This window comes from Tupaia chinensis, unplaced genomic scaffold (genome assembly GCF_000334495.1).
Source record: "Tupaia chinensis unplaced genomic scaffold, TupChi_1.0 Scaffold144071_2, whole genome shotgun sequence".
NCBI classification, from domain to species: Eukaryota; Metazoa; Chordata; class Mammalia; order Scandentia; family Tupaiidae; genus Tupaia; species Tupaia belangeri.
The window spans coordinates 436,315-454,967 of NW_006203925.1; the positions used below are offsets into that span (position 1 = coordinate 436,315).

General features: G+C 49.7%; 1 protein-coding gene across 2 annotated transcripts in view; it reads left to right on the forward strand.

The window, feature by feature from the left end:
• The window catches only part of LOC102491856 (chimeric ERCC6-PGBD3 protein), a 24,214-nt gene extending 5,823 nt beyond the window's left edge, over nucleotides 1–18,391 (forward strand). The window contains exons 2-7 of one of the 2 annotated variants that reach the window (XM_014583141.2): nucleotides 4,835–5,267; nucleotides 7,189–7,309; nucleotides 9,513–9,624; nucleotides 11,797–11,844; nucleotides 12,315–13,053; nucleotides 18,264–18,391. In XM_014583141.2, coding sequence (XP_014438627.1) covers nucleotides 4,849–5,267; nucleotides 7,189–7,309; nucleotides 9,513–9,624; nucleotides 11,797–11,844; nucleotides 12,315–13,053; nucleotides 18,264–18,303 — 1,479 coding nt within the window. In that variant the 5' untranslated portion in view covers nucleotides 4,835–4,848 and the 3' untranslated portion in view covers nucleotides 18,304–18,391. The remainder of the gene's footprint in view (nucleotides 1–4,834; nucleotides 5,268–7,188; nucleotides 7,310–9,512; nucleotides 9,625–11,796; nucleotides 11,845–12,314; nucleotides 13,054–18,263) is intronic. The other variant, XM_014583143.2, reaches the window with a different exon arrangement.
• Nucleotides 18,392–18,653: the final 262 nt, after the last annotated feature.

Below are 18,653 nucleotides of genomic sequence, written 5' to 3' on the forward strand. Positions count from 1 at the left end.
TTGCCCCCGCCGGATGTCGGGGGGGGGTGGCCGCCGGTTTCGGCCCCTAGGGCGGTCGCGACCCCACCTGCCTGGGCTCTGGCCGCGGTGACGGAGCCCCCGCGCGGGCTGCCGGGAGCCGGCCCTGGGGCGAGGCGCGCGTTTTCCGGCCGGCTCACCTGCGACCGGAAGTGACGCTGCGGGGCGCGCTCACCTGGGGCGATCAGGTCCCAGTGGCTAAACTAGTACTGAAGGCGGTGGGACGACAATGGAGCATCGGCTTCTCGGACATGGCCGGGCCCTGTTGAACTCGCTTAAAATACTGGAGTGGTTATTTGAAAGAGACAGTCGGGATACATACTTGTTCGGACTTTGGAAATGGATGTCGGGTTGGAGTGTGAAGGATCAAGTGAGCGTTCCTTGTGACATGCTGTACCCTGACTTCCCACCTAGTCCGTTTGCACTGCCGTCACCCTGTTGCAGGCTGCTGTCATTGTGCTCCTGGACGTCCCCTGCATCGCACGGTTTCCTCCCATCCATTAACCCTGCAGTAGCCCACCTAGTCTTTTACAAACGTAAATTGGGCCATGCCATCGCCCCCTGCATAAAACTCTTCAAAGTCATTCCACTGCACTTAGAATAGAACTGAGCTCAGGTTGTCCCAGGCCCTGTGTGAGGCTGTGCGTGTGTTCTATCAGCTCTCCATACAAGGGTCCAGCTGGTCCCTGGCCACAGAAGCCTATGCTCAAAGTGGAGGATAGTGAACGTGCTGTTTCCCCAGGTGATTTAATCTTGCAGGGTACTAGAGGATATTCTGTAAGACTTACAGTGAATGGAGCTTTTACTGTGAAAAATCCTTGCCGCTTTCCAGCCCTCCTTTTCCTAAATGCACCACTCCTTTTTTGTCTCTAAGTTACACTGTTATTTCATTGTAACAAGGTCAATTCAGTTTAGGGCTGGTGCACTCTTGTTCATCCTTCAGATATGGCTTAAATGTTACTGTATCAGCGAACCTTTTGAACCTCACACCTACTTCAGTCCCCCTCCCCCATTGCTTGTATTTGCTAGAGAGATGGGAAGGAAAGAAGGAGGGAGACCAGGAGAAAGCACAGTGGGCGCAGCCACACTATAATCCTTTCTGCTCCATTTCTCCATTCTGTCAAGGGCTTGGGCGTGTATGCACATGTGCCCAGGGTGTTTCTCAAGCCACCAGAGCTGGGAACTTGAATTGTGGTTGGCCACATGGGATCGATCAGTCTATCTTCCTTAACTACTAGGCTGTGGGGCACGCCCCACGATTTTAATTAGGAATTGTTGGTCAAGTCAACTGAACCCTTTCTGATTTCTTTATGTGATTTTAGCATATCATTTTCTACTTTTAACTATTCACACTATTATTATTACTACTATTATTATTATTACTATTAGAAATTTTCTCCAAAATTCTTTTTTTTTTTTTCTTTGGAGAGATTTTCACTGTAGGGCGCGTGCGCTCGCCAGACAGAGAGAGACATAGAGACAGAAAGCGAGAAATCACCCCCCAGGGGGGATGGTCACGCCGCAATCCCTTCTCCTCCATTCTCCTCTCGGGATCTTGGGTACGCACGCACACGCGCCCGGCGTGAGTTTTAAGCCACCGGGTCCGGGACGCGAACCGCGGTCGACTACGTGGGAGTCCAGCGACATAGCCATTACGCTAACTGCTGGTTCCCTCCAAAATTCATTTTTTAAACTTGTCTTTGAACTGTAATACCATTACTTAAAATTTTTGATTGAATTGACTTCTTTTTTTTTTTTTAAACATAGAAAGAAATCCTAGGATTGGCCCCATAGCCCAATAATTAATGGAATTGTTTTGAATCCTGGATGTGGCAACTTGAAAAACACTGTGTGTGTGTGTGTGTGTGTGTGTGTATGTGTATGCGTGCACACGCACACGCATGCTCATCATCTCAACAGGGTGGAGAAACTGAGGAGATGAGATTGTGGCATGACCGCACCCCGTTGGGTAGCACCTTCTCTTTTTCTCCATCTCTCTGACAAGCATATATACCCTCTGGCAATTAAAAAAAAAAAAATCCTGGTGTGTGTACAAAGGAGAAGCAGCGCTGAGTTCCAGCTGGCACAAAGGCTCCGAGCCCCAGCACTGTCCCCTCTGTTGCACAGGGAGTTGAGACCAAGCTGAGCCTTTCTCTTGAAGACTGTTGGAAGCCCCAAAAAGGAGGTGCTTCCTCACTCTGCCATCCACCTTGAACCTTTGCAGTGCTAGCCTCCTCTCACCCTCTATGATGGTCCCTGGGACTGTCAGAGCTGGGCCCCTGGAGCTGCTCGCTCAGCCGAGCCTTCGCACCCCACCCAGACCTGGCCCAGGAGCTCAGGTCTGGGTCCCTGACTGCTTGCTGCACACGGTGCTGGCCTCTTCCTTTTGGAGAACCTCATTTTGTGCGTGAATTCACGGGTGACTCGTTTGCCCACACCAACCTTCAGACTCCCCTGAGTACCTCTGCTATGGCAGGCGTGGGCCCGTGTTCCAGCCTTAGCTTTCCCCTGAAGTTTCTTGGGTTCCTGATGCAGTGCGTGGTTCTCTCATCATGCTCCCGGGGCCTCTCGTCCTGTTGTCCCGCTCTCCAGCTCTCCAATGCTGTCACCGGTGTGTTCCTATCATGAGCCATTTGGGGGCAGATGATGGAAAATTGTTGGCATCTTTGCATCCCCGTGCTTGGGCTTTGGGATTGTTTGATTTAGAAAAACACTGTGTGTGTGTGTGTGTGTGTGTGTGTGTGTGTGTGTATGCGTGCACACGCACACGCATGCTCATCATCTCAACAGGGTGGAGAAACTGAGGAGATGAGATTGTGGCATGACCGCACCCCGTTGGGTAGCACCTTCTCTTTTTCTCCATCTCTCTGACAAGCATATATACCCTCTGGCAATTAAAAAAAAAAAATCCTGGTGTGTGTACAAAGGAGAAGCAGCGCTGAGTTCCAGCTGGCACAAAGGCTCCGAGCCCCAGCACTGTCCCCTCTGTTGCACAGGGAGTTGAGACCAAGCTGAGCCTTTCTCTTGAAGACTGTTGGAAGCCCCAAAAAGGAGGTGCTTCCTCACTCTGCCATCCACCTTGAACCTTTGCAGTGCTAGCCTCCTCTCACCCTCTATGATGGTCCCTGGGACTGTCAGAGCTGGGCCCCTGGAGCTGCTCGCTCAGCCGAGCCTTCGCACCCCACCCAGACCTGGCCCAGGAGCTCAGGTCTGGGTCCCTGACTGCTTGCTGCACACGGTGCTGGCCTCTTCCTTTTGGAGAACCTCATTTTGTGCGTGAATTCACGGGTGACTCGTTTGCCCACACCAACCTTCAGACTCCCCTGAGTACCTCTGCTATGGCAGGCGTGGGCCCGTGTTCCAGCCTTAGCTTTCCCCTGAAGTTTCTTGGGTTCCTGATGCAGTGCGTGGTTCTCTCGTCATGCTCCCGGGGCCTCTCGTCCTGTTGTCCCGCTCTCCAGCTCTCCAATGCTGTCACCGGTGTGTTCCTATCATGAGCCATTTGGGGGCAGATGATGGAAAATTGTTGGCATCTTTGCATCCCCGTGCTTGGGCTTTGGGATTGTTTGATTTAATGAGGACTAAGCGAGGCTCCTTGGAGGAACTTACCATCATTTCGTAGAAATAAAGTTTTGGTGTGAAAGACACTTTGATTAATTCAGTTACGTAAAGAGGCTGTCGTGGTGATGGCTTTCCTTTGAAAGGCGCTGTTAGGTATTGTAGTTACTGCAGCTAGGGCACTGAATATATTCCCCTTTAAGGAGTTTCTGAGTACGTGGAGTAGATTGCAAACATTCCCTTTTAGTTACTGTTTTCTTCTGCTTTCTCTCCTGGTGTTCGTTTACTGTGCATCAATACGGATCTTTGAGTGTGCGTCCATGCACGCAGGTGTGGATACACATTTCTTTTAACACAGTTGGGTTTATATTACGTCTGTGACTCTTTCCACTTCATGTGACTTTTGTTCTAGTTCCACAGAAAATACTCGGTAGCAACACTGACTACTCGAGACACGTCTGATCCTGGTAACTGCGTGTGAGCATTTCTCTGAAATGAATACCTACAGCTGGAATTGCTGGGCAGGGGTCACGTGCCTTTTCAGCCCTGCTGGATGTTGTTAACTTGTCCCCGTAACGGCTTTACTGACTCATAGCCCACCAGCCGCGGACGAGCGTGCGCCTTTCTCCCTGTCTACGTACGGGACTCTCAGGCTTCACATTCTTGCCAGCCTCGTCAGTGAGAAATTATATTGTGTATTGAAATGGGGCTATTTTTGGTATATTCTAATTCATCTTTTCTGAGATTCTGATTTCTTCAAAGTTTCTTTTATTGGGTAGATGTTCAGCCTCGAAGTTTCTAGAATTGGATTTGTTCACTAGCTGTTTACGTCGCGGGCTCTGTGCATCCCGGGTACTCATGCCACAGTGATGCGGATCCCTCGTGCCGTAGCGAGGTGACGGTGCTGACGGGGACTCTGCAGCCAGAGCGCTCCAGCTGTTCGGGAGAACATGCCCTGAGTGGCACCCAGGAGGTCGGCCGCTGGCTTTCTCAGCTGGCTGCCCAAATGTTCTTTCTTGGTGGTACTATGACTTTTTTTTTTTCCCTTTTTTGAGTTAATTTTTCTTATTGTCAGAGCTCAAGACAGTATATAGTTTATCTCTAAGAAATTAATATTTAACAAACCTTAACTTATGTAACTGGATAGTTATTTCTTGATCTTTTGAGAGATCTGCTTTAAGTCTGAAATAGTTAAGAAACTATATAAAGTTAAGTTTATATAATCAAAAGACTTACCCAATTTTTTTGTTCCTTTTAGATAGTCTATAGAGGATGCCAAATGAGGGGATGCCTGCCTCCAGTCACACCACAGAGCCTGACTGTCCCCAGAGTCAGCGCGTCAGCAATGATGAGGAAGCAGCGAGCAGGCAGGGCAGCGATGGTGCCGCAGAGGCAGGGGAGAGCCTCCCCTCCTGTTCCTCTGACAGTGGGCCGTCTGCCTCTGCTGAGGGCTGTGTGGAGGCTCTGAGGAGGGGGCCGGCCTTGCTGCACATCGACAGACATCGGATCCAGGCGGTGGAGCCGAGCGCGCAGGCCCTTGAACTGCAGGGTCTGGGCGTGGACGTCTACGACCAGGACGTGCTGGAGCAGGGCGTGCTTCAGCAGGTGGACACGGCCATTCATGAGGCCAGCCGCGCAGCCCAGCGCGCTGACGCCGAGAAGGAGTATCGGTCTGTCCTGGATGACCTCACGTGAGTGTGGCCTGTCTGCTGTCTGTCACAGTTTGTATTTAAACGTGAGGGGGAAGTTCAGGTAATAGAGAGCTCTGGTATTCCAGGATTTTCAGAGATTTCTAGACCCTCATGTTCAGGGATGAGTCCGTAAGGCAGGGCTCAGCCTCGTCTTTGAGCCTGAGCCCTGCCCTCAGGAGCAGCGCTGTCCCCTGTGGTGAGGGGCTCAGTCAAGCTCACAAAGCCGATGTCCTATACCGTGTACTGACGGGGGCTGCTCGGAGTGCCCCGGCAGGTGCGAGCACGTGGACAGAGGTCTCAGGGTGTCATCCAATGAGATGCCAGGGCCACATCTGCCCCTTACATTTTCTCTGCCATGCAGTTTCTTTCCAGCTTGCCATCCCCTCACTGAGCGTTCAGTCCTTTGGCAGTTTTTCAGGTTTGTGTTTCTAGAAATCAGGAGAAGAAACTCCTTACTTTTCCTTTTTTCTGTCCTGCTTTTGACTCCATAAGGAAAGATGAAGTCTCATGGAGACTTCACAGTGTTTGAAAGGAGAGACACACGTAGCACCTGGGTGGGCATGGCGAGCCTGTGGACCTGGCCGTGGTCGGGGGTGAGGACTGGAGTGGTGGAGGGTTGGGCTCACCTCGTGGCCAAGCTGTCCCCATCGGGCAGTGGTTCTGGGCAGTCCTGGGCAAGTGAGAAAGCAAAGGTGAGACCTAGACCAGGTGGAGGAATGGCTGAACTTGGGTGACCGTGGATCCAATGCCCACCTAGTTGGGGAGGCCGTAGTAGAGTGGCCGTTGGCACCATGGGGACATGTTTTCTGTCAGCAGTCTCCTGGTCGCTTCTTTGGCCTCTTGAGTGGTTGTAGTCTGACATTGAGTGTTTAGGACCTCAACTTGTAATGAATACCTTTTGTGTTTGATACTGGAAATGTGTCCACTTCTGTGCAGAGGGGACAAAGGACAGATGGCTGGGAACATGTACTGCCTTAGACTACCAGTAACTAGCATCATTTGTCCTGAAATCCACTAAGGGTGCAAACAGCCAGCTACACTGATGTCAAGACATTTGATCTGTGTTTTGAAAACTAGAAGCTGCAATGCTACAGTGTCTACTTTAGGACTAATTTATTTTAAATTGATGTTTTTCTTCATGCTGCAAAGTTTAATGCCACAGTAAATGAATCTTTCAGTTGTGTTTGAAAGAGAAATATTGCCACAGATGTGGGATTCTTACAGAACATATTTAAGCATTTTTAGGATCTTTCCAGACTTTGGGAGGCTTCCATATTGGACTTTGAAAGTCCATGCGCGCACTTCTTCATGTAAAGACAGCTTACCACACACCGTCCTAGCACAGTATCTTGATGAAGTAGACACTTAGGAAATGCTTGTAGCAGCCCAGTGCTCATGATGCAGGCCGTGGGGCACCTCAGTGTGAGACTGGAGCCACGTGGGTAGCTCAGGGTTGGCTCCCATACCAACCTAGGGCAGGCTGGGTGCAGTGGCACACACCCATGGTCCCCGCTAGCTGGGGAGCTGGGGCGGTGGATGGCGACATGGCAAGACTCTTAAAAATGCCTCTGTCTGTCTCTTCTCACTTTCTAAAAAAAAGAAAAAGCCCCAAACCAAAAAACCTTATACAGTGAATGAATCAACTCACAAATAGGAATGAACTGATTTAAATCGGCTGGGTGAAAGTAAAACACTAGCCGTCATCTTAAGCTTCTTGCAGCCCTTCATGGTTTACCTGTGGCCAATGAGAGTATGCGTCCTGGTTAGTTTCTTTTAACCAGTAGGCTGCGGCGCTGACCTAGTCTTCTGTTACCTTTCAGTTAATAGGAGGTAAGAGGGATCTGTTTTCAGTACTTTTCTTTATAGTATGCCATAAAAATGTTACCAGAGTAGAAAATAGACAGTTTCTCTTATTTTTCAGGTCATGTACAATATCCCTGAGGCAAATCAATAAAATTATTGAACAACTGAGCCCTCAGGCTGCCACCAACAAAGATGTCAGCCGGAAACTAGACTCTGTGAGACGACAGAAGTGCAACAAGGTGAGTCACAGTAAGCTTGTTACTAAATACAGCATGCCTTAAAAAGTCATCATTCAGGCCCGTCTGATAATTTGGGGAGTATTATGGAAAATACTTCTAAGATATGGGGCAAGTATTAGTAATTATAACAGAAATGTTGAGTTGCTTTTATATAACGTCTCAGCTGTTTTCCTTTAGCATCCTCTGTTATGCAGTGTTTTTTTTAGTTTTCTTTTTAAGAGTGTTATTTTGTTTACTTATTTATTTTTGCTATAGGGTGCATGTGCTTGCTGGAGAGAAGGAGAGAGACAGACAGTGAGAAATCACACCCCGGGGGGATGGCTATGCCACAACCCCTTCTCCTACAATCTCCTCTTGGGATTTTGGGCACACATGCACGTGTGCCCTGGCCTGTTTTAAGCTGCCAAGTTCAGGCCTCGAACTGCGGTTGACTACCTGGGAGTCCAGTGCTGTAACCATGACGCCACCTGCTGACCCCTGTTACACAGTATTTTTAACAGCATGCACAGGGGCATCTACATAAGTATATTTGAGAAAAAGTCTCTTTCAGCTCTGCCCCTTCCCTCATGCCCTCCCTTCACAGCCTTGTTCACCTCTGTTTTCTCTGCTCCCCTTCAGCTCCTGTTTGGCATGCTGGCCTTTCATTCAGTCTCCTGTCTCACGCCACTTCCTCTTCACCTGCTTAGCTTCTGCTTGCACAGTTCGCCCCCACCCTCTGTGGTCACTGCCCCTTGCATGTTTGCTGCCCTGCCAGGCTGGCCCTGCATCCCTGTCTTAGGTGTTCCAGTGGCACCAGCCATGCTGGGGCTGCACCTTAGTTGGGGAATTAAGGTCAGGACCATCTGTTGCCTGTGAAACTGTTTCTGTGGGATTTATGTCTAGCTTTGTGAGGTGTGAAACATGGTTCAGGATAGACATTCCCCTTTATGAAGCCACGTTGCAGCAGGTAGAGGGACGGGTTCTGATTGCCTTAGATCAAGGTCCTCCGTCCACAATGACCAGAAGACGTTCCTGTGCGTGTTGTTGATTCCTGGCAGCTAGTGAGTCCCTTGGGTCTCCTACTCAAGTGCTGCTGGTGAGAGCATGCGGCTCCGTGCAGGTGGCCCTCCTTCACGTTCTCTCACCATCCGGTACCCTCACCAGCCCCGCTGCTTTCATGCGCCTCCTCCTGAGCAGTGTCCTGGAGGTCAGAGCTGGCAGTAGCTTGAAGCAGCCGGGGCCCCCAAATTGAAGAGGGGACCTTTGGCCTCTGGGGGCCTATGAGTTGATTTGCAGAAGACCTTCTCTCACCTTCTTGGGCTTTCGGTGGGCTGGGACTACAAGGGGTGAAAAGGACCTCAGTTTTGGCCACTTCAGGTCCTGGTTTAAGTAAATTACACCCCCGCCCTCCTTTAACAGCTCTTTGATGTTTAGAGACGTACTGTCCCAGGGCAAGCGTGTTCGGTGGGATTTTGCTGAGAGAAAGACTGAGGAAAACACTGCAAACCACTGCAGGGTGGCGCCTGCTCAGTTTCCCCTCATCCCACGCTCGTACTCGCAGCTGACACAGTCTTTGTCTGGGGAAGACACCCCAGGGGCCACAGCCTCAGGTACCGCTCAGACTGGGAGGCCCTGCCTAGGCCAGGAACCAAGCTCCCGTGATGCTGGGGACCAGGATGAGTGTCCGGGGCCTGCGTGGGTACCGGGCAGAGCAGCTGTGTTTTTCTGTTTGTGATTGGGCATCCCGCTGTAAAGGACAGTCATAAGTACGGGCGGTTATCAAGGGGCTGGCTTGTTCTTACTTTGAATGGGCGTATTTTTATTTCCCAGCCCGTGGCCTACTGAATACTGGGGCCTTTTGGCTGTAAAGGTGGGAAACAGAGACCTCTCATGCCTTGCCTGGCATGTGATGGGGAAGCCACGTGGGGAACCCACCTCCCACATCAGTACCGTGTGCGTTGGCACTTGGGCGCGTGGACAGCTGCCAGGAGAGTGCTGTGCAGGGGTGCCTGCCTCGTGGCTCCACTCTGAGGTCCGTCCGCTGCTAGAGAGTGGTTGTCATTAAATTAGGTTCTCTACAGTAGTAGTGATATGTGGCGTTTCTGTTTTACTTTTGATTCAAGGTCTAAAATTTCACGATGCTGAGTTTTGTATTAAACAGTAAGTCACCTCATTGCTGTTTTCGATTTTACCAAATACTTACATTTGGTATTTGCCATTCAAGGAGCAGCAGCTAAAGAAGATCACTGCAAAGCAGAAACGTCTCCAGGCCATCCTTGGTGGGGCAGAGATAAAAGCTGAACTGGATCCGGCCAGCCTGGAGGAGGAGGATGCAGGTGAGGAGTGGGGCGCAGTCTCTGTGTTCCCGAAGCGATACCTGATCCCCGTGATCAGTGGAGGGTGTCTCTTTAGTCTCTGCCTGGGTTTTGAGAAAAAGGCTTTTCTTTGCCTTAGTGTCAAAACAGATTTAGAAGAATTTTGTTGTCTATTCCCACAGAACCAAATCTTTTTAATCAGAGGGGTTTTTAGAGAATGAAAGTAATTCTTAACTCAGTTCAATAGAGGCTATTGGTTCACATTTAGTACTAGTTAATATATTGGAAACTTTTAACTTCTTATGTGCTTAATTTGATAAAGGCAGCTCACGTCTTGATTGAGTAACATTTGGGAGCTCAGCACCATCAGTCAGCATTTGTAGAACTGCGCTCACGTATCTTTAAGGAGCATACTTGGCAGGCTTTCCAAGCACATCAGTTCTGTTGTTTAAGAAAAGACATTCTCAGGGCCAGCCAGAGGTTTAGTTATGGCAGTTAAGGCAGCTAGACTCACGTGGCTGATTGCACAGTTCGAGTCCCAAGCTGGGCCGCTTGTAAAGCACACTGAGAGTGTGTACATTTGTCCCTAAAAGCCTGAGAGATGAAGGGAAGAGAAGGGATTATACATGGCCATCCCTCCTGGGAGGTGCTTTCTCACTTACTTTCTCTCTTCCTTCCCTTTCTGTCTCTCTCTCCTACCTCTGCCCCCCCCCCCCCCCCCCCCCCCCCCCCACGTACGCCCTATAGCAAATTAAAAAAGGAAAGGAAAAGAGAAGACATCTTTGTTTAGGTTATACCATGGCCACATGGTTTATATGACTGCCTTGGATGACTGTGATTCGGAAAACCTTTTGGGAAAATGCATAAGCTCTGGATCTGAGTGTGTGTATGTGTGCGTATGTGTGCGCGTGCGTGCTAGAAAATGTTGATAACTGCTTAGTTGTTTATCACTCAAACTGTAGACTAAGGTGTCCGAGCATTTAAGCTCTTCAGATGAATAGCTTTTTTTTTGGAGAGGTTTTTGCTATATGGTATGTGTACTCGCCAGAGAGACAGAGACAAAAGCGAGAAATCACCCCCCAGGGGGGATGGCCACGCTGTAATCCCTTTTCCTCCATTCTCCTCTTGGGATCTTGGGCACGCATGCACACGCGCCTGGTGTGAGTTTAAGCCACCAGGTCCAGGATTTGAACCTCAGTCGACTACATGGGAGTTCAGCGACATAGCCATTACGCTAACTGCTGGTCCCCAGGTGAATAGTTTTTACTAGCTCCACACATACATTCAGTAAGACAAGGGTGTTATGAAGAGTTAATCGAGGTGATAGAAATATTAGAAGTACTTTGAAGGCTCTGTCTGCCGGAGTTCATCAGGACCCACGGACAGTGCCTCCTTCTGCTGCGGCACTGTAGTTTTCATTGGTAACGGATGTTTGGTCCTGTCTGGCCATCTGCTGGGTCGTCGGAAAAATCATGATGCATTTATTTCTATGCAAAAATGCGTTCTGACTTTGCCGACGGCCCAGTAGAACCTGTTGCCGTCTTTCACTTCGTCGCTGCAAAAACACTCTGTCTGGGGGTAGTCGCCTCCCTGAATCCAAAAGCTCTTCTCTACCCTCGTTCTGCTCAGTCTGTGCACAGCAGCTGGTTCTTGCTGTGCCCTCTGAGATTTCTGCCTCGCTCCTGGTTTTCCCTACGGCCGTCCTAACTACTTCTGTTTAGTTATTTCTGGCCAGCTTTTTTTGCCTTATCTTAAATGCTGATGTTTCTCAGCATTTCTTGCTGAGCCTGCTTCTTGCTTTTCCCCCGCTCCCTGAACAATCTGTTCACTGCCTGTGAAGTGCTTCTGTAGTCACCTGGGTTCTAATATCTTAGCAGTCTGTAGGCCTCTGGCCTTGCCCTTTCTGAGTCCTGGTTCCTGCTGTCCGTCTCCAGCAGGGCACTAGCCAGCACTCAGTCTTTAGTCTTGGTCTGGCTCACCCCTCCCTCCTCCGTCCTCCCTCCTGTCCAGGGAGGCGCTAGAGCAGAGGCACCCAGGCTTTGTGGGCCCGACTGGCATTGCTTGGCTATGGACCCTGGCTACGTTCCTCGCGTCTAAGTCTGTTTGAACCCATGTGGTAGGTGTGAGAACAGTGATCCTCCACTTCTCTGCTCGTGTGCTCCCTGAGGTTTCCTTTCTCCTGGTCTCCTCAAGGCGGTGGTGAAGATTGCCTGACAGAATTCGTTCCTGGAAGTAGGAGAGGTGAGGACAAATGATAAACAAAATGAAACTCTGGCTTTGCCACTGTGACCGGGGAGGAGGAGAGCTTCTCAGTGGCACTGTTCCTATTCAGCATTGCACTGGACATTGGTAATGGCAGGGAAATGAGGGAGATTGCAAACTCATGAGCTGCTCGGTTTCTACGGAAGCAGGCTAGATTTATCTTTCTTACAGCTGTGATTTATGCAGTGCTAGGTCTGCGTGTAGCTGCATAGAGAGTGCTTTTAAATGCAATATTTTACAGCAAAGTTACTAAGAGCTCACCTTCCTGAACAGGAAGATGTTAAATACGGCAGGATAAACACTGCAATAATTTTACCTGCTCTTCGTATTAATGTGCTGTGGAACGTCAGTGCTAGTCTTACGTGGTTGGCTGTAGGTGCGTCCTGGTTACTGTTCCTGTGCTCTCAGTGGTGTATGCTAGCCCCAAATGCTCTGTGTTGCTCTTTCAGAACCGGGCCCGTCCTGTCTCGGCAGCATGCTCATGCCTGTGCAGGAGGCGGCCTGGGAGGAGCTCATCCGCACTGGCCAGATGACACCTTTTGGTACCCGGATCCCTCAGAAACAGGAGAAAAAGCCTAGAAAGATAATGCTCAACGAAGCGTCAGGCTTTGAAAAGTATTTGGCCGATCAAGCAAAACTCTCTTTTGAGAGGAAGAAACAAGCTTGTAATAAAAGAGCAGCTAGAAAAGCCCCAGCCTTGGACCCTTCTAAGGTGAGCCCAACACGAAACGAAAACAGACCAAACCAGAGAAGCAGAGTTCTCTCGAGAGCAGATAAGCGCTTGCAAAAGCACATGAAGAAACTGCAGAAGAGGGCCCTGCAGACCCAGGGGAAAATGGGATTGCCAAAGAGAAGGAAGCCCCTGGAACCAGAGGGGCGGCCAAAGGCAGAGGGAGACTCTGAGAGCGAAGGGTCTGAGTATTTGCCCACCGAGGAGGAGGAGGAGGAGGAGGAGGAAGAGGAGGCGGCAGCTGGGGCGGACCTGTCTGGAGACGGCACCGACTATGAACTGAAGCCCATGCCCAAGAGCCGGAAACGACAGAGGAAGGTCCTGGCGCTGGACATCGATGATGACTCTTCCCCAAGTTCTGGGGAAGAAGCCGAAGCCACAGGAGGAGGCGGAGGCGGAGGCCGGAAGGTGCGGTGCCGAGATGATGGCGATGAAGATTATTACAAGCAGCGGTTAAGGTCAGTCTCCACTGGCTGTGCTCCTGCCAGGGCCTGCTGCGGCTTTTGCATCCCTGGCTTTGTCAGTGTGTAGTGTGAGGGGGCAGGGAGGTGAGTGTGGATACCATGGAGCCAGGGTGGCGTGTAGCCGCATGTTCTCTGTGATCTCTGTGTGCCACTGGCAGAGCCCAGTCTGCTGGGCAGGCCTCTCTCCTGCCTCCTGCCTCCTGCTGGGCGCTACACCACTGCCCCTCAAGTCTCCTGTCAGCTCCCAGGGAGCTCAGAGGAAGTTAGAGGGAGGACGCCGCGTCGCTTTTAAATACCTTGGTTTTCTCAGTCCGCGGCAGTTCTTACTTCCCTGTGTGGGAGTTTTCCTCTGGCCATGGTGAAGGAAGGTTGGCCTGATCTTTTTCTTCCCTATTTAGAACTGTGGGTGACCAGGCCCAGACCTGTGCCCGTTCCCTAACCTTGGGGAGGTCCGTGGGGGTCTGCTCAGTAACTGCAGCATGATTCTTTAAAAAGATCATTCGATGGCCCGTGACTTAAATTCAGTCACGGCCGTTTCTCACTGCAGCTTCAGTTACTGCACAGACCCCGTCCTCGTGGGGTTGTTTGAGGGATGCTGCTCGGTGCTCTGAACCGTGAGCACTCAGTCTCTGCAGCTGCTGGAGAGAATTAATAAAAGTGTTAATTTCAGCATATTGACTGTAAGTGGAGCAGTGTATATTTCCACTAAATCGGGTCAATATTAAATATGTTTTAAGTATATCAGTATTTTGATAAAGACCAATTTATTTTGATGGAATTTTAAATGTGGCTGTAGTTTAATTTCATGGCAATAAGTTTTTCTTAATAGTGTTAAGATTGTAAAACAATTTATTATTTCCAAAGTCATATCATAGGCCCATTTTTTTGATAAAGTTACAGTAAGCGCTCAAATGAATTTCAGGAATATCAATAACTCTAATTGCCACCAAAATACGATAGCTCTTAAATTTTTATAACTGCAGTTATTAAGACCATTAAACTGCAAATATCCACACTGATGTGTTTGTATTACATTTCCACTGGTGCTCTTTGGATGGGGAATGTTAAAGTAAAATCCTTAGGATTGAGACTCATATCCAGACCACTCAGGTACCAGTCACTGCTTTGTTAACTTTGTACAATAGATGGATCCAAACATAAGGGTATTCCCTTGAGTGGAAGAAAAATCCTTCGGGATTGCTTATTGTAGTGGTTCGGTGGCATATGATCAGAAGAAAGCCACGTAGCTTACAGTACAGAAAGTAAAGTTTTCTTGATGATTAGAAATTAAGAATATGTACCCAGACTAGGCACATTTTACCGGGCTTAAGCAGTATGTGTTGGGTATAGGCGGTTCATTATAGGCGGAAGTGAGGGGGTGCAGGTCTAGACATCCTGCTCTTCACTCCTTGGGTCGAGAGCCACGGGCCTTTCCTCAGCTCCAGCTTCACGCTGAGTGTCTTTGTGACCGCGGATCCTCACAGGCCTTTCCTGCCGAGCCTTCCTACAGCTTAGCCTTTTCTGGAATGGGGGCAGTAGTCCTCATTCACCTTGCCTTCTCTGATGTAGGCCAAGTCCTCAGCTCAGATTTGGAAGATCAACATTTCTTTCTTTTCTTTTCTTTGTTAAGAGAGGTTTTTGCTATAGGGTGAGTGCACTGGCTGGGAAGACAGACAGACAGAGCAACAGAAAGCGAGAAATCACCCCCCCGGGGGGATGGCCATGCTGCAGTCCCTTCTCCTCCAGTCTCTTCTTAGGATTTTGGGCACACATGCACATGCGCCTGGCCTGAGTCTTAAGCCATGAGGTGTGGAACTCAAACTGCCATCGACTATGTGGGAGTCCAGAGATGTAACTATTACCCCATCTGCTGGTCCCAAAGACGAATGATTTCCTAAACTGCCTGTGAGTGCTCCCTCCCTGGGCTGGCCCGCTTCCTGTGGACGCTGAGAAGCGGCTCCTTGGTGGCGTTCCCCAGTTAGCTTACAGGGAGAGGAGCCTCTGCTCTCAAGTACAGGCTCTGTCAGTTTCTGTTCCTATCCGTTGATCCAGGCTTTATAAAACAGTATTATTTTCAATTAATTTATTTTTAAAATTTACAGTTAATCACTATATAATTTCATAGTGTACATCATTGCTTTTTTTTTTCATTTTTGAGTGTCCATTTGGGATTAGTTCTTAAAACGTGTGCAGCTTTAGAACTCTCAGGTCTGGGAGTTCTTAGATCCAGATAGACTTAACAGAACTAAGACGCATTCAGTGTCGGAGTGACATGCGTCCCTGGCGAACACCTGCATGCCAATTAGTAGTCCTGGCTGTGTGGCCCTTTCAGCCCAGTGTCCCAGGACTCCAGACGTTTCCTGTGCGCTGGGTGACAAAGACCAGGGCACTCGTCCCAGTCCTTGTCAACCCCGAGTTGCGGATTGCTCCTCCAGTGAGTTACGAGGCCAGCCCTGTTGCTTCGTCCTTACTTCTCCAGCAAGGATGTGGGCCTGCACTCTTGGGCTGACTTTGAGGGTGCCTGGCAAAGGATTTGTAGTTTGGTAGCAGACAGGAGCACAAGTAGGACCTAACCAAGTGTGGCACGAATAAATTTAGACTCTGAGTTATCAGGGGAGGTCGTGGAGGAAGGTTTTTTTTTTTTTTTTAATTTTTATTTCATTTTCTTTTATACATTCAATCACATTATTTAGCTTACAAAGTGAGTATTTCAACAGGTGAACATTTCTTCCTAGTACAGTTGATAAAACTATAAACTATCTTCAACAGATAATACCACATTTCTTGGAAGTTCTTACAGGCCTTGTCACTTGAGTAGCTCAGATGTGTTGACAAGTGCCTCTTTGTTTTTTCTTTTGCCTTAGGGAGCATGCACTTGCTGGAGAGAGTAGGAAACTGAGAAATCCCCCTTGCCCCAAGGGCATGGCCACACAGCAATCCCTTCTCCATTCTCCTCTTAGGATTTTGGGCACACATAGACATACACCTGGTGTGATTTTCAAGCTGCCGGGGCTGGGACTTGAACCGTAAAGTCCTCTATGTAGGATTCAGTTATCTTAACCTCTATGCTGCATGCTGGCTGGACAAAGATCTTTTTGCCCAGTGGTAGTTAGCGCTGGTTGGGTCAGGCTGTGGGGTGTGGACCAGGTTATATCCTGAGAGGGTACCTTCGCAATGAAGTTTCATTTCTCCCAGCTGGCAGGATGAGGCTGAACATTTTTTTTTTTTTTTTTGGAGAGATTTTCACTGTAGGGCGCGTGCGCTTGCCAGACAGACAGAGAGAGACATAGAGACAGAAAGCGAGAAATCACCCCCCAGGGGGGATGGTCACGCCGCAATCCCTTCTCCTCCATTCTCCTCTCGGGAACTTGGGCACGCACGCGCGCCCGGCGTGAGTTTTAAGCCACCGGGTCCGGGACACGAACCGCGGTCGACTACGTGGGAGTCCAGCGACATAGCCATTACGCTAACTGCTGGTTCCCGAGGCTGAACTTTTTTATAGGTTTTGCTGTAGGGTGTGTGTGCTTGTGGGAGAGAGACATATAGGGCAAGTGAGCAGTCTCCCCCGGGGAGATGGCTGCTGCAGTTCCTTCTCCATTCTCCTCTTGGGATTTTGGGCTTGCATGCACAGGAGCCCAGTGTGATCTTCAAGATCTGAGCCTGAGCCATGGCTGGCTGTGTGAAGTCCAGTGCCCTAACTGCCAAGCCACCTGTAGGCCCTAACGGTTAGCTTTTATCTCCAACTCTGAAACTTTCTTCCCCTTGCCACTTGCTGTCCTGCTGTCCTTTAAGGCGCTAACTTTATAGCCTGTACTTCCTTGGCAACTGGCATAAACTAGAGCAAAGCTTCTCTCTCTCTCTCTCTTTTTGGAGAGGTTTTTGCTATAGGGCACATGCGCTCGCCAGAAAGACAGAGGGAGACAGAGAGACAGAAAGCGAGAAATCACCCCCCAGGGGGGATGGCCATGCCACAGTCCCTTCTCCATTCTCCTCTAGGGATCTTGGGCATGCATGCACACGCGCCTGAAGTGAGTTTAAGCCACTGGGTCTGGGACGCGAACCGTGGTCGACTACATGGGAGTCCAGCGACATAGTCATTATGCTAACTGCTGGTCCCAGTGCATACATATCTTTTCATTGTTTTAATGGTAATAGTCTTTACAGATACTTTGTCACAGTCCTTCCAAGTTAATCAACTTGCCCATGGTCTCACTGTTAAGAGACCTAGCTGAAATTTGAAGTAGGGTAGGGTTGTATAAATGTGTTTCTTTCCACTTGTAGGATTAGGTGGAAGATGCAATACCTAGGTGAGACCAGGAGGTGGTGCCAGGAACCAACACATAGCTGCGTCCCTCTCCATGGGCTTGAAACCAAACTAGAACCTGAGCTGGAATCTGGGAGTCCCATGAGAATCTAGGGAGGTGGGGGTGGGCGGATAGGAAGATCTGACAGGTGTGGTGTGGATACTAGAGAGAGAATTTGCCTCATGACCTGGTATAGTGATGATGCCTGTTGCTTTAACTGGCTTGTGTGTGTGTGTGTGTGTGTGTGTGTGTGTGTGTGTGTTTTAAGTTTTTACCATACAGTGCGTACTCTTGACAGAGTCATAGGAAAAGTGAGAATTCACCCTCCGGGGGGATGGCCATGCTGCAGTCCCTTCTCCTTTATTCTCTTGAGATTTTGGGAACGCCTGCACATGTGCCCAGCATGATTTTCAAGCCACCAGGTCCAGGGCTCGAACTGTAGTTGGCCACACCAACGCCTTCTCCACCACACCTCCTGCTGGCCTGGTGTGACTGGTTTTTAATAACATTTTTGATCCTAAGAGTTCTTTTTCATGTGCCCGATTTTTTACTTTGTTTTATAGGAATAAATGAAGTTAAAAGAGCCAGTAAGGACTGCAGTCACTGTGTAAATGTTAACCACATGTCTTGTAGTCTGTGACACCTAAACATCTTGGACAAGAACCCTCTTCGTTGTCCTTCTTGAGCACTGCCTCTCGTGGCCATGGCAGGCTATCCCAGTTGGAGGGTTTGGTTCTGCCCACGCAGAGTTCTGAGAAGGGGCAGGCCGTCTGCATTTCTTGGAGTGTAGATGTTGAAGAGTCCCATGGAGTTGGGTCATCGGAGGTCACCATGGCCTGAGCAGGGATCGCAAGGGGTGCATAAGAATGAGGGCCATGGTGGGCGTATGGGTTTCTGCAGGTTGGTGGTGCAGCCCGTTAGGTACCGGACCAGAACCTGAGCTCAGGGCAGTGATGCCCGCAGCAGAAGCCAGTGGTGGGGCCTGGGGAAGGAGACGGAGCTGCAGGGGTGCATGGGAGGGACCCAGCACGAACTGTTGCCAGGACACAGGTGAGCATGCTCTTGATGACCGTCTTCTGTCACTTGCTGGGGCCCAATTCCATGCATCGGGGTCCTGTTCCTGGCCTTCGGTGCTGCCAAGGACTGTGTCCCCAGCCCACTGCTCTCCCTGCCTGCCTCTCTGTGTCACTATCTTCTGAGAACCTTCAAGGATCGCAGTGTTAACCCACCCCACTGAGGGCTGTGCTCACTCGCTCACCCCTGCCCAGTGAATGATAAAAGGCAGAAAAA